This window comes from Schizosaccharomyces japonicus (genome assembly GCF_000149845.2).
Source record: "Schizosaccharomyces japonicus yFS275 unplaced genomic scaffold supercont5.2, whole genome shotgun sequence".
NCBI classification, from domain to species: Eukaryota; Fungi; Ascomycota; class Schizosaccharomycetes; order Schizosaccharomycetales; family Schizosaccharomycetaceae; genus Schizosaccharomyces; species Schizosaccharomyces japonicus.
In genome coordinates this window covers 3,368,015-3,393,475 of record NW_011627861.1, presented here as the reverse complement: position 1 = coordinate 3,393,475, position 25,461 = coordinate 3,368,015, and the positions used below count along the sequence as shown (strand labels likewise).

The following is a 25,461-nucleotide window of genomic DNA, read 5'->3' as shown; positions in this document are numbered from 1 at the left end:
TAGCTCGTAAAGGCATGAAACCTCAGAAACAATTTCAAGAAAATAAAAGGGTCAGATACTTTTTTTAACGTGTATCATTAACTGTAACAAGTAAATGTCGAAAATTACCGACGATCCCTTATCCTTACTCTATAACTGCATTACTCAACGTCGCGTTTGTGCTCTTAAGCAAGATACTTAGGATCATATTTACGCTAAGTTTAGTAACGTTTTGTTCATCAATATCCTCATTAAGTCTATTATTGCTGGCACGCGTAAAATGTCATTTATCAAGTTCTTAAAAAATAATGGCCAGCTTTATAAAAAGTTGGTTACCGAGGAAGTGGTATCTAACGTAACTTCGAAGCTTATTCTTGTTTGCGGAAATGAATCTGCCGGTATTATTTGATTTAAATTAATCATTAACTAATTCTCTGTTAGATTTGGACTCTTGCGCTAGCTCGTTGCTGTACGCATATTGTTATCAACAAAAGCATGAGGATGACATTGTTTTACCCTTTTTTAATGTCCCAAAAGATGAATTGCGTCTTCGTCCGGAGCTGTCCTCTCTTCTAAAATATGCTAAGATTCCGGAAGACTATGTTTTGACATTGGATGATATACAGGAAGGAGAGGATGTATTGAGAAACACAAGTGTACATCTTGTTGATCACAACTCTATTTCCAGAAAGGAGCTTTCCTTTCTTTCAAATAATGTTGCCGGTATTATTGACCATCATAAAGATGAAGGAAAATTTTTGGATGCTAATCCCCGTATAATTGACGTTACTGGTAGTTGCTCAACACTCGTTGCTGAATACTTTCTTCCAATTATACAGAAGAAATTTGAACATTGGAAGGCTCATGGTGAGAAAGGCCCTTTCCCTCTAACAATATTAGCTCTTGGCGCCATACTTGTAGATACTGGAAATCTTAAGAACGCTAAGACCACTGACAAGGATTGTCATGTTGCCGAAGAGCTTTTTAAGTTAGTTAAGAATAATTTTAAGCGCGATGATTTTTTTGAAACCTTGAAGGAAGCAAAGAAAGATTGTGATGGTATGACTTTTACCGACCTAATTCATCGAGACTTGAAGAAATATTATTTCAATACCATTACCCTTGGTTTTCCTAGTATTGGCAAGGGTTTAAAATGGTTGGAGAAACATCATTCAAACTGGAAACAAGATTTAATTCAATGGGCTCAAGCAGATGAATTAGATATTGCCTTGGTCGGTCTGTCCCAAGGAAAGAAAAAAGAGTTTAAAAGACAACTGGTACTTTTTGGAAGAACTTCTATTGGAAAGGAAATGGCGAATGAGTTTATCAAATTATACAAGGATGAATTGCAGTTGCACGCCGTAGACGACCTTACAGATACAGACATATCTGCTTGGAATCAAGGAAACGCCGCTGCCAGTAGAAAAAAGCTTGCCCCGATGGCTGAATCTGCAGCAAATGCCGTTTTACAGAAGAACTAAATATTGATAATTTTATAGTATAATTCTATTATATATATACAAAAGATGCCTACTCAAAAAAGTCACTATCTTCATCACTTGAAGATATGTGTTCAATTTTTGAAAGATTGTTGTATGAGTACTCGTTGCCTTTAAGACGTTTGATAACTCCGGATTTTTTGAACCGAAATTCGATTGCCGCTGTATCAAAATTGTCCGTATTACCCAGGTCGCTAAATCCAATAAGTTTATCGACAAGCACCGAATCCTTAAAACAAAGTAAAGCGGGAAGAACTTTTAGGGAGAATTTAGTTACAAGGAATGGTGCAGATGCCGCTTCAATTCTAACAAATTTGGTCTCCCAGTACTTCTTGGCCAATTTCTAAACCAATATTAGTTAGAGAGTTGCACTTCTGAGTCCAGTTTTACATACTTCCAAATGGTTATCAAGAATTTTACAGCGTTTAAAGTCTGGGTGGAAAAAATGAATAACAACGCATTCAGATTTTCTTCAATTGTTAGCGAGATTAACACTCTAATTTACTTACACTGTCATTTCCATAACATCTTTTTCGTTTTCGACAGTAAAAAGGTTCATGTGATTTTGAAGTTTACATCTTTGTACAAGTTCAAATCTAAAGAAACGATTAGTATCGGGAAGATTTAAATCACTTACTCTTCTTTCAATTGTTGCATTCTTTCTGAACGATAAGCGGTATCATCTAGCTCATCAAGGGCCTCCAGAAGCTCCTCCTCAAGCTCCGAATCACTGTCTTTGTCATTCGTCGTTGACACTTTAGCGGCAAAAGCATCAACAAGTTCTCCAACTACTTGATCTCTAAAATGTTAGAATTGAACTGTTCTTTTAGGGTTACCCACTCATTTGCTGATCGTGTCTGAAACGTGTCCGCTGCGGCTTTTGTGGTATCAGCTTCTAGTTTAAGAGGTGTCTGCGAGGTGACAACAATAGACCCAGTTTTGGTATTTGCAGACGCCGAGTCATCGTCCAGTTTCTTCCAGGGAGGTCGATTTGAGAGAGGCAATGAATCGGTCATATCCAACTGATAACCACGTCGACGAGGTCCGAGAGCTTGTTGTTCCGGATATGTATTAACATACTGAATCAGAAAGCGTTCTTTGTTGGAACTAAATGAACCCTTGTTGATGGAAGCACGAATATCGGACATAAACGAATTCAAAACGTGAATGTTATGACTTAAAAAATGTTAGCACTAGAAATGCGAACGTTTAACAGTGTTAAGAACTTACAGTTGCAAAAGCTCCCATGCAACAAGCTCATGTGCACTCAATAGATGACGAATATAAGCGCGGCTATACCGGCGACAACATATACAGGTACAGTCGTCTAAAATTGGAGACATGTTAGTTTCGTGCGAAATATCAAACATGTTGATTCCTATCTGAAGCTTCACTTCAGATTCAGAATTCTTAAAGTTAAAAGCCAGTGCAATTCCTGCATCGGTGCATTTTGTAACAAGATCAGTGACGAATATATCCGTTCCATTTTCCAATGCGTCTAATATATCATGCGGCGTCTCAACAGGTGCAAGACTGATTCGGGGAATACTATCGAATTCAGTGGGTACGGCAACAGGTTGGCCAAAGAAGGCGAATGCTTTAATGTGTCCAAAATCAAGCTCTTTTAACTTATCAAACATGGGGATTAAGTAAGTATTGGGTAAGTCTGGAATAGGAAATATAATGTCTGGAGCATTTGCTCTTTCTTGCTCCAACTGCTTATGTAAAAATTCCTTCGCCCAATTGAGATTCCGAGAAATCATTTTTGGTCGTCTTTTAACTCCTGGTTTGCTAGTAGGATTGTCATTTAAAGTAATAACTGCATCTGGCTGCAACTTAGTAACAAGCGAATTATATAATTCACTTGTAAGTTTCTTTACGCCTCCAGAAGTTACAATGCTAATATCAGAATCGCTAGCGGAAACACTTTTTAGAGGACGAAAACGTCTAGGAGAAAGAATTGTTGATACAGAGGCTGAAATAGCTATCCAGTCCTCAAGACGTGATTTTCCCTTCGCAATCGCTGAATTAGCCAACTCGTCAAGGCTATATAAATGTTAGCATTGTTCATTGAATGTTTTCGTTCAGCATTGACAAAGACTCAGACTATCTATACATGCCAAGATAGTCAAAACTTAACAACTAGAACAGAAAGTAAGTTCGACATACCATTCCTCCAAGCCGAAGAAAACGCCTGGGATTGACGAGTGTTCAGCATTCTCTGGTGTCAAATGAGGAATGGTGCCCTTTGAAAGGGGAATGAAGAAATTGGGTGTCGGAATTATCGCTCCTTTTGACAGGAAACGTGAAGTACGAGCTTTCAACTGGTTTTGTATCATTGGATTAACCATCTCGCTATCCAATTTCTGCTCAAGCAATAGGATAACGCTTAAAAAAAGAAATAAAAAAAACTTAGATGGTGACTAAGAAGTACTAACACCGAGAATGTTTTGAATTTTTATAGAAGGATATTTATTTTACAATAAGGGTTTGGATAAGCTAAAGAAAGTTAATGGGTTCATGTAGCGTTATAGTGGCTTTCTTTTTTTTTTATTTTGTATAGCATTTTTCTTAACGTATATACACAAGGAATTTAGTTATAATATGAGCAATGAATTTGTTAATACTAATTAGAAAAGAAAACATAATACGAGCAACCATTCTTTACTCGTTATTATCAAAAGGCTAGCCATATAGCTTCATTAATAGTCTGCCCGCCTTGATAAAGTACATACAAATATATACGACTAGTACCGTATGATCTTCCGTCTACGAAAGTCAATATCATCAGACGAAATGTCAAAGAGTGCTCGACGTTTTCGTTCTTTACGTTCTTTTGCCTTTCGTTTCAGTTCCGCCATTTCTTTCCGCGTATAACGTTTGTTACGCCGTTCTTCCAACAAACTTTTTCCGTTATGTTCTTGTAGATGACCTTTTACATCAAAAAACTGTTCCATATGTTTATAAGCTTTCTGAGGCTCACTTTGAGTTTCGGGTGTGGCTTCTGGTCGTATGAATTTACCAGTTAATTTACTTAACCGAACAACAGAAGTATAGTCTTCTTGATCTTCTTCTTGTTTTTCATCCAGTGGATTCTCCCAGGATGTCGTATTCGTTCTTTTGTCCCAAAAATAGTATGCCTCCGTTGCATCATCCCAAATTGCAGCAACTTGGCCATCGGCCGACCAAGCCATGCGCGGTTTCTCAGTAGATTCACTTACGGGGACAGGCTCATCTGGAAGCGGAGGTTGCGTTTCTGCTTCTGTTTGAGGAATTGGTTCATCAGGCAATGGAGGAGCACTTAAATCCGCGTTATTAAGAGTAGATTCTTCTGAAAAGGATGGGGAGTTCATACGACCATTCATTTTTGGTACTGGTAAAACGATGCCCGTTCCATTTTTGAGTAATTCAGTTTCCGATTGGTTTGCCTGAGATTGTTCGAGCTTCGGGACAGGCTCATCTGGCAATGGAGGAGCAAAAGACGATTCATTTTTTGTAGGTTTTTTAGCTAATTCTGAATTGTATCCCCTTTCGCTCCTTGGACTATTGTTGTTTGTTTGTTCCATTGCTCTTTCATTTATCATAAAACCGTCGGCATTGGCAGGTTTTATCACGGCATATGTAATTTCGGGAGCTGTTTCAGCTCCGTTGTTCATTTCAAACCCTCAATTAGTAATTTATCTCACAATTTGTGATTAATGTGTTTTGCTCGTTTTTTTTGGCTCACTAGGAATCCGCCATATAAAAATTTATTTAATAAATTCAGAATAAAAATAGAATTAGAAAAGTATTGCGGAGTAGCTGTCGATAGGGAACGAGGATTAAAGAAAAAAAAAAATGTAAATTATAATTACAATTAAGAAGTAAGTAAGCAAATTCGTAAAAAAAGAATTACAAACTCAGCAAATGAAAGCATGATAATAATAGTGACAAAAACAATAAAAATCAAATAAAATGTAATTTTATCCCTCAACTGCTTCACACTACGAATACAAAGTTGCTAAGGACATGCAATTGACAGAAGTACTAACTAGCACGCTCAGAAGTTTTCTTTCCACAGAATCACGCAAATCCCATTCCTTATTAGCTGTCTTATACATTCATTTCATTCAATCATAAAGAAAAGAACTATCTACCTACACGTTGTCTCTATTGATACCGTGAGATAGTATTTGTTACCTAAATATCATAGCCTGACTCAGACTTGCCTTTAAAGTCAACATCTGATTCCCCTCACAACGGGGATCCATGTTGATTACCAGAGTTTTCTTCATTGTCAGGTAAAGAGAAATGCTTTATGTTTTCCCTTAGCTACTGTTTGTAGCGTGTTTCGTGTGGTTCAGCTTTGTCCGAACAACAACACTATTGGAAAACAAATTCTACAGGAGACTTTTTTGGCAGAAAATTGTACCTAGCTAGAACACGAAACTCCAATTATTCCGTTATTGAAACACAAATCCACTTCGTTCTTTATTTCCTTTCGGTATTGACTGAAGGATGACACTGTCTCTCTAACCCGTCGTTTTTTCTTTGTCGTTTTTTTCATTTCTATTTCATTATTTCTCTTTACTTTTACGTCGGTAAATTACCGTTCTGTAACTTGTTTCCTCTTTTTTTTTTTTTTTTGGAACAACCCGTGTGAATAACAACGAATTTCTGTTCACATTTTGCGTTGTTCTATAATACGAAAACATCTACTGACTTGGTCCGAAATTTCTTTGCCGCTGGTCCGACGTTGGTTGCTTTCACATACACCGCATTTCGAGGAATCTTGAGATTACCTTGTTTCAGGTTCATCTTTAGTGACCTTCGCTTAGGAGTATCTTAGGAACTATCGTTTATAACAGTAAATCTGTATCCATTCTCTACCTACATTCAGTTAGGTGTGAAAAAATAAGTGTTCTCGGATTTATTTACTCAGACGGTTCTTTACCTAAGTCTTCTTCTTTTCCACAAGGTTGATTAATACTTTCGTTTGCGAAGGCTATGGCAAACTACAATAACGAAACATCTCCACGTCAATGCAATCCTCCTCCTCCTCACAACTCATCGCCCTCTGCAGCTACCGAGTCACTAGGTGGCCATTTTATTTCAGATTACAATCGCCCATCTTTTAGCAGGCCTCCTCGTTATTCAGGACAACGGGGACGGCGGGGTAGAGGGAACGGAAACCATTATTCCTATGGTAAGGCTCGTGATGGCCCATCTACGAGAGGCTTTCGCGGAGGTCGCTTTCGGGGCAGAGGAAAGCCACCTTCACGCTATGCGCGTCCTGTTTCCCCTTATGCTCCATTCTCTCCACCTGGTCCTCCTCCTCCTCCTCCAGATGCCTCAATATCTCCTCGTCCTACTTCTACAGGTGCGTCAGATAACATGTCTTCACCCTCTTATAAACCCTCCCGTTATAAAAGCAATTCATACTCTCGTCCGTCCTCCCAAACTCCCTCTTCACACAGATACACCCCCGACAACTCCCCACATAAGTTTCAGCGATCCATATATCCTGATGCACCAGAACGATCTTTACGTAAACGGACTTTGTCTAACGCACCGGAGGAAAACAAAATACCGGAGAGTGATTCTTATGAATCGAGGAACAACACTTCACCGAACAAAACATCTGCTGCCAACACAGCCAATGAATCGGGGTCACGCTTTTACTTTCAAATTCCCTCTGACTCCCGGTCCTCTTCCTCCACAGGTCTTCGCCGTTCACGTTTTGATCGCCCGCCCGCGAAACGTATTGCTGTAGCTGAAGATCGAGAAGACAAAGATAAAACGTCGCTAGGTACTGCACCAAGTATTCCTGCTTCCATTACTACCTTTCTCCAGGGACAATCGGCATATGAACGTGTTGATCAAATTGGTGAAGGTACTTACGGCAAAGTTTATAAAGCAAGAAACAGCGTCACCGGTGAAATTGTCGCCCTTAAGCGCATTCGGTTGGAACTTGAAAAAGACGGGGTAAGTATTTATTATTTCTTCATCTGGATACTAACTATGAGTATCAGTTTCCCATCACTACGGTTCGTGAGATTAAAATATTGCAGAGCCTTCGCCATAAAAATATTGTGCGGCTCTTAGAAATGCTTGTCGAGAACAGTACGTCCAGTTCCATATATCTTGCTCATTTGAACTATACTAATGTTTTAGATTCTGTTTTCATGGTATTTGAATACATGGATCACGATCTTACAGGTGTTTTATTGAACCCACAATTCACTTTCAGTCCTGCGAACATAAAACATCTTGCAAAACAGATGTTTGAAGGTTTGGATTACCTTCACCAACAAGGCGTGTTACACAGAGATATAAAAGGGTCAAATATACTACTAAGCAGCAATGGCGATCTCAAATTTGCTGATTTTGGTTTGGCGCGGTTTTTTTCTACGACACAGCGGCGTGCAAATTACACGAACCGTGTCATTACATTATGGTTTAGACCACCTGAACTACTCCTTGGTGCTACAGCATATGGCCCATCGGTAGACATTTGGAGTGCAGGTTGTATTTTGATGGAACTCTTTACCAGGAAACCGCTATTTCCCGGTCAAGATGAACTGCACCAACTAGAAAAAATATTTGAAATATTGGGAACGCCATCGATAGAAGATTGGCCGGAAGTAAAAGAATTGCCCTGGTACGAGCTTATGCGGCCAAAAAACGAACTTCCAGATCGGTTTACCCAGCTGTTTGAGAGCTCCTTGAGCGAGGCAGCTCTTGATCTCGCAAAACAACTACTGTCCTTAAATCCTAATAAGAGACCTTCTGCGCGACAGGCACTGGAGCATCCATACTTCACCAGTGAGTCGCCGCCTCCCGAACCTGCACAAGGGTAAGTGCATCCACAAACATTCTCATGAATCTTCTTTCTTCTCAAATACTTACTAACTAATTCTACAGATTAAAAGACATGCACGGTAGCTGGCACGAGTGGGAAAGCAAACGACGCCGTAGCAAAAAACATGCTTAGATTGTACATGTATAACAGGGACGACAATTCTATCACTACAAATAATTTCGCATGAGGTTTAATTCTTTTTTGTACAGGCATATGTGGAACAGCATTCCCATTATTCCTTAATCGCCCAGTCCGTTTTCTGTTAGTGACAAAATTAGACTTTTTTGTAGGACAGGAGTATTCGTAGAATGGACAAAGAAAAGAAGATTTCTGTTGACAAATCGTTTATGACAACTGTGCTCATTTCCCTTAGACAAATCTCATCCGTTTCGCTCTGCAGCTCCCAACCACCGCCTTTATTGTTGCCTTCCTGTTACTGGTGGATCTGACATCAGCGGGTTTCAGACATAGGTACCGTGGCATACACGCACCATTAGCTTGTAACCTACACAACCACGGCTCTAGGAAGAAAACGTATAAAGAACACTTAAAACTGCTTCAATAAGACATAATGTCTTGGGCAGAATACATTCGAGGTCTTGCTGCGACGTTCGAGGAGGCAGCTAAACAGCTTACATCTCTTACGGAGTTGCCCCCAGATGTCGTGGATGAGATTACGAATGAGGAGGATTCTGACACAAACGAGACCTCCAAAGATTCTTATAGGAAACGGATTGAAGAATTGAATGCGTTCTCTGACTCAGATGGCGCTGATGAAAATTTCGGCGATGTAAATTTAAACGAACAGGCCGAAGTTCGTAAAAAGATCCAAGAGATTCAAGCGTCTCCCACTCTTACTGACAAACAAAAGGCATCTTTTATGCAAGTGAGTTTCAATCTTTCTTTTCGTTCAGATATGCTAACCAGGTTTTATAGAAGTTGCTCATGTCGGGTTACCGGAAGTATAAGCACAAGAGCAGCCGTGTTCGAAGGGAGTCTGGATCACCTACCCCGGAAGAGCTTGAGAAAACTTTTTTTGATGAAAAAAATGGTATCTTGGGCTGCCCTCATTATATGCGGTGCTGTAAGAAACAATGCACGAAATGTCTTGGTTGGTATACATGCAGGCGCTGTCATGATGCTGTGAACTCCCACACGTTGGATCGTCACGCTACAAATAAAATGCTCTGCATGTTGTGTCAAACAGTGCAGCCTCCAGCCAAATACTGCCGGTCGTGCGACGCTTGCATGGCTGAATACTATTGCAGCAAATGCAAGCTTTGGGATGGTGACCCTCACAAGAGCAGTTACCATTGCGATGAGTGCGGCATTTGCCGTGTTGGCCGTGGACTTGGTGACGACTATTTTCACTGCAAGAAGTGTGGTATATGTATTTCTATTTCGGTCTATGACACCCACAAGTGCATTGAGCGAAGCACAGATTGTAATTGTCCGATTTGTGGTGAATACATGTTCACTTCAACAGATCCTATTATCTTTCTGCCTTGCTCTCATCCCTTGCACCGGAGTTGTTACCTTGAATATTTCAAGCGCAATTATAGATGCCCAACCTGTTCGAAAACAGTCGCAAACGTGAATTCCATGTTCCGTATCCTGGACGCTGAAGTCTCACGACAACCAATGCCGTATCCATACAACACCTGGATTACAACCATAAAATGTAACGATTGTCATGCTCGTTGTGAACAGAAGTACCATTTTTTGGGACACAAATGTCGCTTCTGTAACTCTTATAACACTACTATCTCCTCCATTTACAAGCCGCTCGACCATCCTCAAATATCTATTCCTGAAGTCGCTGGTTCTGAAGATGCCGGCATGCGTGCGCTTATGGGGCAGCATGGGTTGGATTCAGACAGCGACCTGAATTTGTACAATGTTTGACCTTGCGTCTCTGGCGAGTTTTATGAGCATTGCGTGGGTGCCTCTTACCTTACACCTCTGTCTTCCAGCAGTGGTGTATTGTATCACTTCGGCTACAGCCGAAATTCTCTTTTCTGTTAAAATGCCGCACTGGTGTTCGGCTTTTTTACGTGTTGTATTTTGCTTTTTACGTTTTGCACCACCGCATACCACTGTACTATTATTGAGGACGATGTGCTTCCCTAGTGCTCTTTTGTCTTTGCTCAATTTGTTTTTGGGATATTATTATTGCTCACGAAACTGACAGCCCGAGACTTTTGTAACTCGCTGCCAACTCTTTTCCATGTATCTTATTTTCCTTCGTCTTACGCTCTGTTGGTCTTTCTCTAAATCGTCAAATCTACCCTCTCGTGTCCTCCGCATGAATCTTTTCAAGAAAAAAACTTAATTTTTCATTCCGTCCGAACCAAAACACCTTCGATTAACTACCCTTACCGCCTTTTTGTTAGAATTTGTTCCCTCTATCACGTTCTTCACAGAAACAGCGGCAGTTAGCTATGTATTTTTTAGGACCGACGTTGTCCTTCTGGTTTCTATTCCTCCTGCCGCTGAGTTCACAAACGGAGTTGTGCACGAAGAGTAATTAGTGATTAGGACCCTTGCAGGTCAGTCGGATGAGGGGCTGTATTTTTTCCTATTTACTTAACTACCTACCTATCTATCTAAATTCATATGTTTACTACAAGGAAGTATGAAAACGTGTTACGAAACAAAGTAAAGGTTCGTATCATTCGGAAGACGGCTGAACTCCTAAGACCACGTCCCGTCCCGTCTCTGCATGTCAACGTCTGCACTTGCTCGTGAGTCTCATCGTTTCCAATTCCCTGCAATGACTGCAATGACTTTCTTAAAACCGCGGCTTTGACACGGTTTTTCCGTTGCCGCCGCCGCCGCCGCCGCCCCACTGGGCTCGGTTTGTTCTGACGTCCATGCCGGTAGTTGTATCGGCACTTCCCCACAGGAACAATCAGCGAAGGCTTCGCTTAGTGATCTGCCACACGCGTTTATTTTGCTGTTCATGTGATTGGCCATCTCCGCAGCTTTATGTGACTCAGCTTCTCACTCAATAATACTATCCCTCATCTCACAGCCCCACCACGTCAGCTGTTGTTACTTTTCGTTGTTACCCATTCGCATGTGCCTCTCCCTTCCTTAACCTTAAACGCCAACCACTAAGTACTAATGCCTTCCGACGGCATCCGACTTCTACCTTTCGCACCTCTCTTTACTATACCCGTTTTCAAAGTGCCTACCTAGCGAAATTGGGTTCTCTGCACGTCTTGAAGAGTTCTCAAACTCATTCCGCTCTTTTCTGTCATTTTCACCGCTTTTAGGAGCATTGAGCGATTTTCTTGCATTTTTGTCATTATTCAACATACACCGCAAAAATAGGAGTGGTTTTTTAGAATAGAGGCCTTGTTTGCCATTTTACTATTCTGGTTTAAACAATGTCGTGGAATACTTCCATCAGTAGTTCAATATCTACAGATGACAATGGAGGTGTTGTTACTATTTTACTGACTTCTACAATCTATGGGTCGAACACAGTAACAATATCTGCTCCGTACTCGAATTCGACATCGGGAACCAATGTGTTCCCTATGGCAACTTTCACGGGCACTTCGTCCACCTCCGCTTCGTCATCATCAGCAGGAAGCAACAAGAGTGGTGGTGGTGGTGTGTCGACCGGCGGTGTGGTTGCAATGGCCGTAGCCATTCCCGTTGGTTGTGTAATCATCCTGTCTGTATTGGGATGGTACCTATGGCGGCGTTACAAGCATGCTCGAGAACTGAAGGCTGCTCGTAAACAAGAGGTGGAGGAGTACGGTTTCAACCCGAACCAGCATTCAGGTAATTTCCGTGGACCCACCAGAAACCCATCTACAGCTGGATATCGTGGCTGGAACGGCAATGCTGGCACAACTCCCGCGACCACAGTCGCAGCTACTGGTGCCGGTGCAGCAACGACTGCTGCTGTTCCTGCAGCAAACGGAGCAGCACGTCCCATTGCACCTCGTGCACCTCTAGTTGGTGCGGGCGCTTTGTCACCCAACGCTGCCGCCCGGCTTAGTACGGCCTCTTCTTTAGATTTCGGTGAAGGAAATGTAGTTGGAGAAGCAGCAGCAGCGGCGGGCGCCGCTGCTGCCGCACCTGGTTCACGCCTTGTTCGCCCTATCGGCAATCCCCCCAATTTGACCCCTCCCACGAGCAACAGTAACAACGTTTTGGAGACAGTTGCTGAAGATGAAGCAGCTCTGGCGGCTGATGCGTTGGCTTCTGAATATGAACACTCGAGACCCTCTTCCATCGGTTCTTCGTCTACTTCCTCTAACTCACCGTTTTCCAGCGACGCCGCACCTTTTGTGGCTAATGTACACGACAGCATGGGCTCTAATATGTCGACCGACGGTGCTTTGGCTACTATCCCAGAAGTTGATGCGGACAGCGAGAGTTCTTTCGACCCAGAGGTTGACGACCCAACTCGTTCTGCCACTCGTAATTCATTCAACACTATGAACACATCAGGACCCAACGGCTCAAGTGCTGCTTCGCGTCCTCGGTATGACATGTTTTAAACACGTCCCATTATAACCAAGCGCCACTTACCTAGCCTCTTCGAAGGTGGGCGTTGTTGGCTTTGTTCGTCGTCGCCCTTTAGACTAGCTTGAAGGATCGTGGTTCCCGTACGTTACGTTTGTCGTATTGGGACTTTGACCAGTCGGGCAATTTCGTGCGCATCTAGCCAAGGTTGAATGGTATACTGTACTATTTAAACGTTCGCTTTGCGTGCACCCTCCCCTTCCGAACGCTAACGACTCGGAGTGCTTGTGTGCTCAGGTCGTGACGGTGATTGTCGTCTACATTCAGTCCCTTCACCTCAGCTTGTTTCCACAAAAAAAACAAGATTTACTTTGAACTATAAACCGTCATCTCTTTCCTTTTACATCATTCATTCCTTAAGCAGTGTTTCGGTTTGTTCGAAAAAGGGCTTAAAATTGGCTGTATGAGAGTGTGCATAGTAATGGTTCCTTATTATTGGTTCCTTATCAAAGCTCACACTACTATGCTCTATTACAAACTCATACACTAGGCCGTCTTTCTCAAGCAATTTGTACATACAAACCCTGTCAATGTGTTTTCCTCTTTTTTTCTGCTATTAAGTTATTATCTGAAGTCATTAACGCATGTGTTTGCTTTCCGTTTTAAAGAGGCAGCAATATCACAGCCTTCCATTTTTTTTTCTTATTTCATATAAAAATACTATTTTATTGAAATTGAAATCGACTACTGCGTAGGGAGAAGTTGAATAAATATAAAAGTGAGGGATGATATATCTGTCGGTCACGTAACTTCACGTAAGTGCTATTGTATTATCGAAGGCTTTTAATGACTATAAGTGTCAAACATGCGCTGTTTGTCGTACCGGAGATTGGACTTTATTTTAGTGCACTTTTTCGTCTTATAGTTTCATATATAACAGCAGTAACACACAAACATTAACTACACGTTTCCTTGTCATTTCTATCCAATTCGTTTCATAAAATCAGTAAGCGTTAGTTGTTTCTGGTCGCGTAATATATTCTCGCTAAGAAAATCATTCCTAAGCCTGCTTCTCGCTTCTATATCTTCCCTTTCTCCACCTACGCCTGCTGACCCCTTGCCTCCCTCCCTCCCTGCGTGTAGAGTAGTAAGCAGCAGCAGCTCGCCCACCGTCGTTGAACTTCACCACCACCGGAAGGTCTGGGCTTGTGTCTCACCCTTCCTTTTTGAAAACAACACTGGCGGTTACTGCAGTTATCCTTCTCCCACAGCGTATTTGTCAGAAAACCGAGCTTTTCGTCTTTCACTTGTAGAATTCGCACAGAATTCTGCTGAATTGACGGATTTTGCGAAATTCCCCGGCTTCTCTTTTTTCGCAGGTTCGCTCGCACTCCGAAGGTCTGAGTTGATATACTCGAAGTTTGCGAAAAGTCGTGTAACCTGGATATCGTTTTGTACAGGCTTGGTTCGCTCTTCTCTCGCTAGACAAGTACTACGGATATGTCGAACAGCAATCTGTATGTTTGCAATTCTTTATTCTCTGGCTCATTTTACTAATCTCGATATTACAGGACGCGAAGACTCCGAGTTACCAGTAAGCAATTAACTCAGAACTTTGAGAGCGCTACAGAAGAATACTCGAGCTAACCTCACACAGTCGTTGCTGCTGACGGTCTATACAAGCGCGATGTCTTTCGGTTTCCAGATCCTTTCGCTGTACTTACGGTAGACGGTGAACAAACGCACACTACTACTGTCATTAAAAAAACACTTAACCCTTATTGGAACGAAAGCTTTGAAGTGTAAGTGAGCGATTGGGAGGAGAGACGTTGTATTGTCATTTGATCTTTCTTCGGAACCGGTCTCCTGTCCCATGAGACGATCCTTTAGACCATTATGTGTTACTAACGCTTCTGTAGAACCGCCAACGAAAATAGTACTTTGGCTGTACAGATTTTTGATCAAAAAAAATTCAAAAAAAAAGGACAGGGTTTTTTGGGTGTAATAAATGTCAGGATAAGCGACGTCCTGGATCTTTCCGTCGGTGGAGACGAGATGTTGACGCGGGAACTGAAGAAGTCTAATGACAATTCTATCGTTCATGGAAAACTGATTATCAACATCTCGACGATGCCGCAAAACACCCTTCAAGTTCCCTCAAACGCTGTCTCTTCTAGCCATCCTCGAAACACCCAGCTTAGCTTTAGTGCTGACGAGTCCCAGCGCAGCAGTGCGGCTCATAGCGTCAGCAACGCTTCTCCTCGTCCGGCCTCTCCAACCCGTGAAAACGCTCTTTCTGTTGAAACGCGGAATTACAGTTCGTTTGAAGACCAGTATGGTCGCTTGCCCCCAGGCTGGGAGCGTCGTACGGACAACTTGGGACGCACATACTATGTTGACCACAACACACGCAGTACGACGTGGATTCGACCAAACAGCTCTGGTGTCGTTCATCGCACGAATGAAGTTCCAGCTCCCAGCAGACCTCCAGCTCCCAATGCGTCAGTCTCGGAGGGTATTGCACCTTTAACCGCGGTATCTGACCATCGCGCGGAAACAGGCATGCTCACTTCTAATGCGACGACTGCTGGATCCGGTGAACTACCTCCTGGATGGGAACAGCGGTACACTCCTGAGGGTCGTCCCTACTTTGTTGACCATAATACTCGGACAACAACGTGGGTGGATCCCAGACGTCAACAGTACATACGTACATTTGGTGCTAGCAATAGCACCACCATACAACAACAGCCCGTCTCGCAATTAGGTCCGTTACCCAGCGGCTGGGAAATGCGCTTAACCAACACCGCAAGGGTCTATTTTGTTGATCACAACACAAAAACAACCACTTGGGATGACCCTCGTTTGCCTTCATCCCTTGACCAAAATGTGCCGCAGTACAAACGTGATTTTCGCAGAAAACTTATTTATTTCCTGTCTCAACCGGCTCTGCACCCTCTTCCTGGTCAATGTCACATCAAGGTTCGCCGTGATCACATCTTTGAAGATTCATACGCTGAGATTATGCGTCAATCTGCGTCCGACCTTAAAAAACGTCTAATGATTAAGTTCGATGGCGAGGATGGTTTGGATTACGGTGGTCTTTCGCGTGAGTACTTCTACCTTTTGTCCCATGAGATGTTTAATCCTTTTTACTGTCTTTTCGAGTACTCCTCGGTTGACAACTATACCTTGCAAATAAACCCTCACTCTGGTATTAACCCAGAACATCTTAACTACTTTAAGTTTATCGGACGAGTAATAGGCTTGGCCATTTTCCATCGTCGTTTTGTCGATGCCTTTTTCGTCGTTTCATTTTACAAGATGATCTTGAAGAAAAAGGTTGCCTTGAGCGATATGGAGAGCATGGACGCCGAGTACTATCGCAGTCTCATGTGGATTCTCAACAACGATATCACTGACATTCTCGATCTCACCTTCTCAGTTGAGGACAACTGTTTCGGTGAAGTTGTAACCGTTGATTTAATTCCTAATGGCCGGAACATTGAGGTTACAGAGGAGAACAAGCAACAATATGTTGAAGCGGTGACGGAGTGGAGAATCCAAACCCGTATCCAGGATCAATTCCGCGCCTTTTATGAAGGCTTCAGTGAACTTATTCCCCATGAGTTGGTCACCGTTTTTGATGAACGCGAACTTGAGCTGCTCATCGGTGGTATTTCGGAGATTGACCTTGAGGATTGGAAGAAGTACACAGAATACCGGTCGTACACTGCAAATGACCAAGTTATTAAGTGGTTTTGGGAGCTTATTGAAGAATGGGACAACGAGAAGCGTTCTCGCTTGCTGCAATTCACTACCGGTACTTCGAGAATTCCCGTCAATGGTTTCAAGGACTTACAAGGTAGCGATGGCCCCCGTAAGTTTACTATAGAGAAATCCGGTGAGCCAACCCAGCTTCCGAAAGCACATACCTGTTTCAATCGTCTTGATCTACCAGACTATCCCACCAAGCAAGTGCTAGACGCTAAACTCTCGCTAGCAATTGAAGAGACGATTGGTTTTGGCAACGAATAAATAACGATACTTAAGCATTCAACTACGTTTTATCTACTTTCTTTTACGCGTTCCTTATCCCAATGTGTCAATCATTGGATACCAGTTTTCCTACAACGCTTTCATAATTCTTCTTCCTCGGCCACGTTCGTAACACGCTTCTTTTCATTAGAATGGGCGGGAGTCCTGCGTCCCGCTTCTAAAGTAATCAAGTTCGTATTACAACTGGAATCGCTCCGATAACTATCACTGCAATATACATCTCACACGCGGACTCAATAAGTCAAAAATGGTCAATCGTACATTTTAACTGTACATAAATTGTAAATGAATGTTCCTTGATTTCGTTTTCTGTTTGGGTTTAGAGCGTCCATCATCAACTAAATGGGGAATCAGTTTTCAGTTTTCCTATTTGATGAGTGTTGAATCCAACACAGAATTGCAAGAGGAAAACAACATTAGCAGAGTTTTGAGTTCAATGCACTCGTTTGACTTTTGGCGAATAAGTAAGTGTAAATTAAATCGTTCATAAATAAATTGCATCGGACTTGTGAAAAGTCGCCAATCGTCGCTGCTGCTGAGTAGTCAAGCACGTAGAAGGTGTGTATTTGTGAGAATGATTATCTATGTAAACTGTCTTGATTGTGTTTTCTGAATGCGACTGTTTCATTACTAAGTTGCGAGTATCGTCGACAAAACAAAATACTGCGATGGCCTCCTTTCTCATATAATCGTCAACCAATCGTCTCTGATCCTTTACAGACTATCCTTACTACGAAACTAAATGTTTACCGCAAAGACCGTTCTGGCGAAGTTCTGTAGTTGAACTTGTTACTATGTAGCAGTACAGTGCTCTCAACCTTCATTCTCTTGCTCCCCTTCTGCTTCTGGTGTATGTTTACTTTCGCGTAGTGTTTTGAATTTAGACGCGCGTCACGGAAACAAACTGTGACTGCTTTTTTGGTTTGTGTTGGGTAACGACGAGAGTGCGTTGAACAACTCTGCTTTGCCCAACCACGATGCAGATTTTCGTCAAGACTCTTACGGGAAAGACCATCACCCTTGAGGTTGAGTCCTCCGACACCATTGACAATGTCAAGAGCAAAATCCAGGACAAGGAGGGCATCCCTCCCGACCAACAACGCTTGATTTTCGCCGGCAAGCAACTTGAGGACGGTCGCACCTTGTCTGACTACAACATCCAAAAGGAGTCCACTCTCCACTTGGTTCTCCGTCTCCGTGGTGGTATCATTGAGCCCTCTTTGAAGGCTTTGGCTTCCAAGTACAACTGTGAGAAGATGATTTGCCGTAAGTGCTATGCTCGTCTTCCTCCCCGTGCTACCAACTGCCGCAAGAAGAAGTGTGGTCACACCAACCAATTGCGCCCTAAGAAGAAGCTCAAGTAGTCTGGTGCAGTTCAATGGATGCCTTTAAGAGTAAATTGGGTGGAGGAGAGGGGGGACGTTGTGCGTATGTACAGTAGTAGTAATAGTAGTCATAGTGGGCGAGGTTAGGATGTCTCTACGTTGACGTGTATAGTGCAATCAACTCTCATTCCGTTCGGATTCCAAGGTCCAGCCGTTCTGACGCGCAAGGGAGGAAGCTACGGTTGCAGGGCCATTGTCAAAAGCGGTCGCATCGGGCCCTAAGACTGAACGAGCAGTGTCAAAGCAGCGCTGAAATTGGACGGGCTGTGTGCAATGTTGGACGAGCCGCTGAGAAAGAATGTTTGGGTTGGCCTCATGGAAGTCGCCCGTCACGTTGCACAAGACTCGTAGTTTGTGGGAGTCCTTGTCTGTTTGAGAAAGGTTCCATTGAACGGTTTGTAGGGCCCGATATAATGGTTCTTCTGTTGGCTCCATAAAAGGAGAATGAAACGCACCTTCGACGTCGAGCATCGTGCTCCGGACCCGAGATCCCCTCCAGATGGAGCCAGTTCTAGTGCTTTGTATAGTCTCAATTGCCTTACCGGAGAATGCCTGCAAAGCCGTTTTTCTGCCCGAGAACACAATCTGTAACGGAGAGTTAAGATTAGCCACGACAACTCGGGCTTCCGGAATGCTGACCGATGCATTCTGGGTCTCCAGGATTTGCTGTAGTGTAGCATGAAAGGCTCCAATTGCTTTTTGGTTTCGAGAAAGCAATGTCAAGCACAGCATGCCAGTATCTGCATACCGTTTGGCACATTCGTGCATTGCACGTCCACGCACATCAACGACACGAAGAGCATCCTCAAAGCTCAGGGCTTTACTGGCCACAAGAGCCGCATATTCACCTAATGAATGGCCAAGAAAGAGTGAATGCTTTTCAGGCAATTCCCGTAACGACAGTACGTGTGCCCTGTACAGTGCTACAGAGCACGCCAGCACGCTTGGTTGTACGATGCTTGTGGGAAGCTGCGAGGCCGTCCTAGAGCAGCCGTCATCGGTGATAACATTCAGAATGGATATAGAGAGCACCTGTTCTGCATGCTTTAACGTGTTCTGCACCGCAGGGAGGTGCAAAAATGGTCGCACTGAACTTGTCCAAGGAATTCCCTGGCCAGGAAAGAGAATGAGAGGCATGATGAAGCGATCTAGGCGACGAAGCGACCGTAGAGAAAACAAGACAGGCAAAAAACGAATACGGTGAAAGACTTTTATTTAGTAACAAACTGAAATACTCAAAGGTAGCATGTCAAGAACATCAGACGCCCTCAACCACAGAACACTCGTATTCAATAGAAAAGGGACGAAGAAGAACAGTTGATCAACGGATCTACTAACCACCGGCCGATCATCGAGCGATCTGCTCAGTGACCCGCAGATCTGCTGATCATCGTTGTTTCCGTCGCACCAAAAAATTATATATTAAGTGTGTGTGCTCTCTAATAATAAGTAGCCGCCGCGCCCAAGTGCGCAAATTCCGGGACATCACCTTCATGATTTTTTTTTTGTATTTCGTAATGTCATAATAACCTTCATAATCATCGTTTCGTCGTTAATAAAAGTGCCGTAAAAACCAAACCCAAAACCTCGTAGAAGGATGGAGGCGTCAAGACATGAAGCTGCTCAAGATCGACATTGCTGGTGTGCACGTTTGAGTTTGAATATTCGAGCTGGAACGGTTGCAACACATAGATTGCTGGCCCCGACCCGACTACAACAAACCAGTACTAGAGCCGCAACAAATAAGGCAAACTCACTAGCATAGAACAAAATGTGAATGAGTGAGTTACAAACATCTGCGCTGCTCTACACAAACAACAAGCCCGCCCGAGCTAACTAATCTTAAGAAAAGACCATGCAAGAGTAGTGGTAGAAGTAGTAGTAGTAGTAGTAAATGATCAAGATGACTGAATGGGTGTGTGTGTGTGTTTTGAGTGAGTGAATGAGTTTGTGTGAAACAAGAGGCAGAAGGGCGAATTCTGTTGGAGAAGACACCCGACGAGCCATTTCGCTTTCTGTTGGAGCAAAGTCGAGGCACGAAGGAAAAAGAGAATGCTTACAGTACGGACAAAACGGGGATTTCGCCGTACCACTTGCACACTCACCTCTAACCACACGATATCGTTGTGTCAAAAGACAATGTAAGAGACACTTGTTCATTTCTCGAAAATGTAGTGCAAAGAAGAAAGAACCATTTTAAGATTTTCAACTTTTTTTGATCTTTTTTCTCTTTTTTTTTGTTGTTTTCCAGCCGAAAAAAACAGGGGAGGAAGACGCATTATGCACGTCGCAAAAGTTGATGCTGGTCAAACACACGCAAAGTGAAAAGAAAGGAACCGAACAGAGGGAATTGTAGAAAAAAAAGGGGGAGGAGGGAATGGTTGAAGAGACTCCATGTGAGCGTGTGTATGTGTGTATGTGTGCGAACGTGCACCGTACCTCCATACACGGAACGCCTGCTGGCTGGCTTCCGTGCAGCAGGCAGCCAAAGCTTGCAAACGCATTGTTTTGTATGAAAGAAAAATGTAAGAAATCGAGTTTAAAGGGTGTGTATGTATGTTGTGTGAAATTGCAACGCCCAAAGAGACAGACCACGCCAAGAGGCAGCTGTGTGCCGGCCAATTCAGGCGTCACACATGTTTTGCAGGGTGAGTGTGTGTGTGTGTGTGTATTTGTTTGTTTAGAGGTTGGAAGAAAGAAATAGGGAATGAATGCCCGTCAAGACCATACAACCCTAGACAGTCTTGACCGGCACCCTGCAAAAACCGTTCTCATTTTAAGATTTGTCGTTACTCATCAAAGCCGGACAAAAGCCCGTCCGGCAGAACTGCTAGAAAAGGGGAGGGGGTGAACATGTATGGAGAAAAAAATTTGAAATGAAATGTATGCCCTGTGCAGACAAAGCCGACAAACGACAGTGATGAGTTCGACGAAGAAAGTATAAAAAAGTCGGAGAGAGATAGAGAGAGAGAGAGAGATACTGCGTATTGTAAAACCCGAAGAGTTGAAACTATGCGTGCGTCTTGTCACGGACAAGGGAAAGACATCCGCCCGTCTGTAGCAAAACGCACTCGCGTCTGCTGCGTACACCTGCGCCCGTGTCGCCGTCACCCATCACTGCGTTTGCAGGCACCTACAGCGCCGTCAACCGCGACGAAATGAAGCCGTTCAGAATGGACGACGAGTTGACGGACGAGCGGCGGCGGAAGTGGTCGAGGTGCTGCGAGGCGAGCATCTGGAACTCGGCCGACTGGCTGTACACGCAGCACTCGGTATCGGTGCAGGAGCTCGGGCAGTCCTGCAGGTGGCATTCGCGGGAGCAGTACAGGTTGCCAGAGGTGGCCTTTCCGCAGATGATGCAGTAATCCAAATCCATGTGGGATGAGTGGGATATGTGTGGGCTTTAGTGGGGATTCCTGAAAGCGAAGGAAGAACGACCGAGAGAATCGCGCGAATGGTCAGAGACGAACACGGAGAATGCTGGAGCACGACCTGGCGAGTAGAAGAGACCTGCTGGTGCGTGCGGTGAAGAAGCTGTGCTTGTACGGTGATGGAGCTCAGGGACGGCGGCGGGGCTCGTATTTAAGGCTGAAAAGTCAGAAAAAACCTCGTTTCGGTTATGCGATCGATGAGATTGCGAATTAGACAGCCGGATGGGATGATCGCTGATGTGAAAGCTTAGATGATGCAACTACTGTGGGGAGAGCCCACAAGTCGCGACGATTGGCCAGGATGAGCAAAGAGCGCGCACGATCGATGGCGTCAATTAGCGCGATTGGCTGGAGGAAAGCACGTTAGACGTAAACGAGCACGCTAAGTCGTCGGGCAAGCGCGCCCGACAGGGGCACGCGTAGACACGCGAGGCCGGGAACGGTGACGTCAGGTTGGAAGAGATGAGATGGGACTAGAACGGGCAGGAACAAAGGACGACGAGGCTCGCAGGCGAGGAGCGAGGGTGCAAGCGAGATACGCGAGCCAGAGCGAGAGGGTTTCGGAGACAAGGGACGTTCGGAGACGAAGCGCAATTTAAAGTAAGTGCGGTGCAGACGGTGACGGCGACGAGGAGCCGCCATAGGAGGAAACTGCGGTCGGCGGAGGGCTCCGCGGTCCCAATCGCAGTTGTCCCCTGCAGCACAAGTCAGCGGCACGGGCTCACGGTGTTTTGCCTGTACTCCCATGGCACACAGCGTGCCTGCTCCTGTACTCCTTGCATGCTGCGGCAGGCGTTCTGGGCGCAGGACCCTGGCCGATAAGATTGACGAAGAAATGACGCAACCATCTCGATCTTCGTTTCGCTCTGGCCGGCCGCTGCTGCCGGCCCAGACTACCGCCGGATACCCGACCAAGCGCGCCTACATGCACTCCCATTCGTCCCCGCATTCTCCGCAAAAGCTAAGGTCAGCGTGTCATTACGTTATTCGTGTGCTGAGCTGTTCGTAAGAGTGCGTGCTGGACGCGTAAGGCGCGTGAGTGACGTCAGAGTCATTAAGGTCGAGGAACGTAGACACAAAGGTTTTTGTGAAACGCGGCGCCGTCTGGGGAAACGATTTTCCAGAACGAGAGCAGCGGCGTCTCCAGGGTCTGAGGCGCACGCAACGTCACCGCGAATTGGCAGATGTCGTCAGCAGGAACGTCGGAGAGGACGGGCAGGACGGCGGGCGCGTCCCCATCAAAGCAACGCATGCCCCCGCGAAACGCCATAGAGAGTGGGCCCTTCCACACGACACCCGACCGGTTGCGCACACGCCAGCACTTGACAAAGACGCTGCCGGGCTCCGGACGCGCCGGCACCGTGCACTCGTCAACGAGCTCAAAGTCCAGCGGCAGATCGGCCGGCGGCTCGCGTTCGGCGTCGACAGCATCTGCGTCGGCAGCAGCAGCAGCAGGCACCGCCTGCGGCGTCCGCTGGACCTCGAGCAACGCGTGCGTGCACGCGTTTGCATTTCGGTGGACCGACGCTGACGTCACCGCGCCGGGCGCATGATGGGAACAAAAGTCAGAGCGGCAGTGGACGCAATGCAGACGCGTGCCGAGGATGGGACCGCGGCAGGCATCGCAAACAAAGCCGCGGTGGAGGGGAGACGCGTCCTCAAAGGCAGCGAGGTCGGGGAAGAGAGCGTCCTGGCGGGGGTGTGCAGCAGCAGCCTGGGCGGCCGAGGTGATGCGGTAGAAGGCATGGCAGCGCACATGCAGCACGGAGGCCGCATGGCACGCTTCGCAAAAATCAAAATCGTCACACGTGCTGCATCGGTAACGCGTGTCGAAGATCGGCTGCTCGCACGCGTCGCAGAGGGCCAGCAAAAAGACGCGCGAGGCCGGCTTTGTGGGGGCAGCGCGGCATGTACGGGATGGAGCGGGGGCCGGTGGGGTGTTCGTAGGAGTAGTCGTGGGGGCGTCAGCGGATTGTGGGGGCCTGGTGGAGCGAGGGAGGAAACGTGGTGTCGCGCAGGCGTGTCGGGTCCTGCGCTTGTCGTAGCAGTCTCGGCAAACGTCGTAGTCTGGGCACTGCGAGCAGTGGTAGTAGGAGCCGTTGATGAATCGAAAGCAGTGGTCGCAAGCGACGCTGGAGGTGTTGGAGGGTGACATGGAGAGGAGAGGGGGAGGAGGGAGGGACGAGTAGATAAGCCGTGGCCTAGGAAGGATGCCGCGGCAAGGGCGGGCGGCCCAAGGCGGTCAAGGCGACCCAAAGCGGCCCAAGGTGACGTTAGGCACCTTGGGCCGCGATACCAACTGCGGCGCAGCACACTATCGCCGCTACCGCTCCCCACCGCAGCTCAGTACCCCTCAGTACCCCTCGGTGTCCTCCTCTCCCTCGGTAGCCCTCGGTAGCCTTCCTCGCACCTCGGTACCCCTCGGTGTACCTCGCTATCCCTCGCTATCCCTCGCTATCCTCGGCACCCCCCTGCGGGCTCTTCTCGTCTGCTCGCCGTCGCCTCGCAGCATGCGTCGAGCGGTGAGTGCGTCATGGCGAGTGCAGCTCCGGCCCGCGGCCTCCTGCACTCTGCGAACAGCAAAAGCAACCTTTGCAACGAAAATGACCCAGCAACCCAAAGTAACGAAACGCGAGCCTCTGGACCCGGCGGAGGCCAAGTGGACGCGGCTTGTCAAGCTGAACTGGACGGACCAGACCGGCAAGTCTCGCGTCTGGGAGGCCGCCGAGCGGTCGACGCGAGGAGAGGGCGGAATTGATGGTACGCCAGAGGAGCAGTGAGGCGAGAGGTGGGCGAGGGCGGGGGCAGGCCGTGTTGACAGCGTCGACAGCGTCGACCTCAGTCCCTGCAGCCCTGCCCTCGCCCTGCCCAACCTCTCGCCTCGTTGTTACCTTGCTACCCTCCCACTTCACCCCCACTAACCCCAACCAGCCGTCGCCATCCTCGCCATCGTCCCCGTCAACAACGAGAAGCACGTCCTGTGCCAGAAGCAGTTTCGCCCGCCCGTCGGTACGCCCCCCACAACACCCCCACAACACCCAGCTAACCCCACAGGCAAGTACTGCGTCGAGATCCCTGCGGGGCTGATCGACGGCCGCGAGACGCCGGAGGAGGCGGCCGTGCGCGAGCTGCGCGAGGAGACAGGCTACGTGGGCACGGTGCAGCGTAGCAGCGTGGTCATGGTCAACGACCCCGGCCTGACGAACGCGAATCTCAAGGTGGTGGTGATGAACGTCGACATGGACCTCCCCGCGAACCAGCACCCCGTCCAGCAGCTCGACGAGGGCGAGTTTATCACCAACTTTACGCTGCCGCTCAGGACCCTGGCCGAGGAGCTCGAGCGTCTGGAGCGAGAGGGTTTTGTGATCGACGTGAGGCTCGCGGTGCTTGCGATGGGCTTGAAGATGAGTGTGTAGGCGAGCACCGACGAGCACAGGAGGAGCAACAGCGTCAGCTGTGCGAGTCCGGCGAGTCCCGTAGACTGCGGCCACGTGCGGCCACGCAGCCGTGCGTCCACGTAGACTGCGGCCGCATGTATTGAGCGGCCGCGCAGACCTACAGCCGACTCGCAGTCTACGCGACTCGCACAGCTGACGCTGTTGCTCCTCCTGTTGCTCGTCCTCACCCTAGCAATCAAATGAAATTAACCTTTTGCGGGGAGCAGCCAGCGGCCGCGCAGATCTCTGGGTTAGGGTTCAGCTCCCACTCCCTCCGCCGCTCCGCTGATGAACCTGTGATCGGCATTCACTGCCCCCACTGTCGGGTCGCCCCCACCCCCTCGT

The 25,461-nt window shown here is 46.3% G+C and overlaps 13 protein-coding genes across 13 annotated transcripts; 7 read left to right on the top strand and 6 right to left on the bottom strand.

The window, feature by feature from the left end:
- Positions 1-73: 73 nt before the first annotated feature.
- Positions 74-1,550, top strand: SJAG_03964 (exopolyphosphatase). Its single transcript, XM_002175051.2, has 2 exons — positions 74-377; positions 421-1,550. The coding sequence occupies exons 1-2, from the start codon at positions 260-262 to the stop codon at positions 1,458-1,460; spliced, it is 1,158 nt and encodes a 385-aa protein (XP_002175087.1). The 5' UTR covers positions 74-259; the 3' UTR covers positions 1,461-1,550.
- Positions 1,439-4,047, bottom strand: SJAG_06284 (queuine tRNA-ribosyltransferase). The gene is made up of 7 exons (XM_011050708.1): positions 3,648-4,047; positions 2,709-3,524; positions 2,319-2,654; positions 2,116-2,277; positions 1,988-2,074; positions 1,873-1,948; positions 1,439-1,821 (listed from the first exon to the last, which is right to left on the bottom strand). Exons 1-7 carry the CDS (start codon positions 3,827-3,829, stop codon positions 1,510-1,512), a joined length of 1,971 nt encoding a protein of 656 aa, XP_011049010.1. The 5' UTR covers positions 3,830-4,047; the 3' UTR covers positions 1,439-1,509.
- SJAG_03966 (fungal protein) lies at positions 3,981-5,367 on the bottom strand. Its single transcript, XM_002175054.2, has one exon. The coding sequence runs from the start codon at positions 5,132-5,134 to the stop codon at positions 4,226-4,228; it is 909 nt and encodes a 302-aa protein (XP_002175090.1). The 5' UTR covers positions 5,135-5,367; the 3' UTR covers positions 3,981-4,225.
- A 121-nt stretch (positions 5,368-5,488) lies between these two features.
- SJAG_03967 (CMGC/CDK/CRK7 protein kinase Lsk1) lies at positions 5,489-8,722 on the top strand. Its single transcript, XM_002175055.2, has 4 exons — positions 5,489-7,442; positions 7,490-7,580; positions 7,632-8,313; positions 8,382-8,722. Exons 1-4 carry the CDS (start codon positions 6,465-6,467, stop codon positions 8,449-8,451), a joined length of 1,821 nt encoding a protein of 606 aa, XP_002175091.2. The 5' UTR covers positions 5,489-6,464; the 3' UTR covers positions 8,452-8,722.
- Positions 8,657-11,063, top strand: SJAG_03968 (ubiquitin-protein ligase E3). The gene is made up of 2 exons (XM_002175056.2): positions 8,657-9,205; positions 9,256-11,063. The coding sequence occupies exons 1-2, from the start codon at positions 8,891-8,893 to the stop codon at positions 10,222-10,224; spliced, it is 1,284 nt and encodes a 427-aa protein (XP_002175092.1). The 5' UTR covers positions 8,657-8,890; the 3' UTR covers positions 10,225-11,063.
- A 366-nt stretch (positions 11,064-11,429) lies between these two features.
- SJAG_03969 (hypothetical protein) lies at positions 11,430-13,590 on the top strand. Its single transcript, XM_002175057.2, has one exon. The coding sequence runs from the start codon at positions 11,712-11,714 to the stop codon at positions 12,837-12,839; it is 1,128 nt and encodes a 375-aa protein (XP_002175093.1). The 5' UTR covers positions 11,430-11,711; the 3' UTR covers positions 12,840-13,590.
- A 447-nt stretch (positions 13,591-14,037) lies between these two features.
- Positions 14,038-17,423, top strand: SJAG_03970 (HECT-type ubiquitin-protein ligase E3 Pub1). The gene is made up of 4 exons (XM_002175058.2): positions 14,038-14,321; positions 14,376-14,398; positions 14,462-14,606; positions 14,724-17,423. The coding sequence occupies exons 1-4, from the start codon at positions 14,305-14,307 to the stop codon at positions 16,840-16,842; spliced, it is 2,304 nt and encodes a 767-aa protein (XP_002175094.1). The 5' UTR covers positions 14,038-14,304; the 3' UTR covers positions 16,843-17,423.
- SJAG_03972 (S-malonyltransferase Mct1) lies at positions 16,894-19,732 on the bottom strand. Its single transcript, XM_002175060.2, has one exon. It carries the CDS (start codon positions 19,383-19,385, stop codon positions 18,366-18,368), a length of 1,020 nt encoding a protein of 339 aa, XP_002175096.1. The 5' UTR covers positions 19,386-19,732; the 3' UTR covers positions 16,894-18,365.
- Positions 17,766-18,262, top strand: SJAG_03971 (ubiquitin-60S ribosomal protein L40 fusion protein). The gene has a single exon (XM_002175059.2). It carries the CDS (start codon positions 17,841-17,843, stop codon positions 18,225-18,227), a length of 387 nt encoding a protein of 128 aa, XP_002175095.1. The 5' UTR covers positions 17,766-17,840; the 3' UTR covers positions 18,228-18,262.
- Positions 19,733-21,381: 1,649 nt separating the features above from the next.
- On the bottom strand, positions 21,382-21,624 carry SJAG_03974 (extender-the chronological lifespan protein Ecl2; the record flags this gene model as incomplete). Its single annotated transcript, XM_002175061.1, has 1 exon — positions 21,382-21,624. One exon carries the CDS (start codon positions 21,622-21,624, stop codon positions 21,382-21,384), a length of 243 nt encoding a protein of 80 aa, XP_002175097.1.
- A 418-nt stretch (positions 21,625-22,042) lies between these two features.
- SJAG_03975 (hypothetical protein) lies at positions 22,043-22,426 on the bottom strand (the record flags this gene model as incomplete). The annotated part of the gene is made up of 1 exon (XM_002175062.1): positions 22,043-22,426. The coding sequence occupies one exon, from the start codon at positions 22,424-22,426 to the stop codon at positions 22,043-22,045; it is 384 nt and encodes a 127-aa protein (XP_002175098.1).
- Positions 22,427-22,733: 307 nt separating this feature from the next.
- On the bottom strand, positions 22,734-23,834 carry SJAG_03976 (transcription like zf-ZZ type zinc finger protein; the record flags this gene model as incomplete). The annotated part of the gene is made up of 1 exon (XM_002175063.2): positions 22,734-23,834. One exon carries the CDS (start codon positions 23,832-23,834, stop codon positions 22,734-22,736), a length of 1,101 nt encoding a protein of 366 aa, XP_002175099.2.
- A 388-nt stretch (positions 23,835-24,222) lies between these two features.
- Positions 24,223-25,395, top strand: SJAG_03977 (ADP-ribose diphosphatase). The gene is made up of 3 exons (XM_002175064.2): positions 24,223-24,439; positions 24,611-24,688; positions 24,734-25,395. The coding sequence occupies exons 1-3, from the start codon at positions 24,283-24,285 to the stop codon at positions 25,093-25,095; spliced, it is 597 nt and encodes a 198-aa protein (XP_002175100.1). The 5' UTR covers positions 24,223-24,282; the 3' UTR covers positions 25,096-25,395.
- The last annotated feature ends 66 nt before the right edge of the window (positions 25,396-25,461 follow it).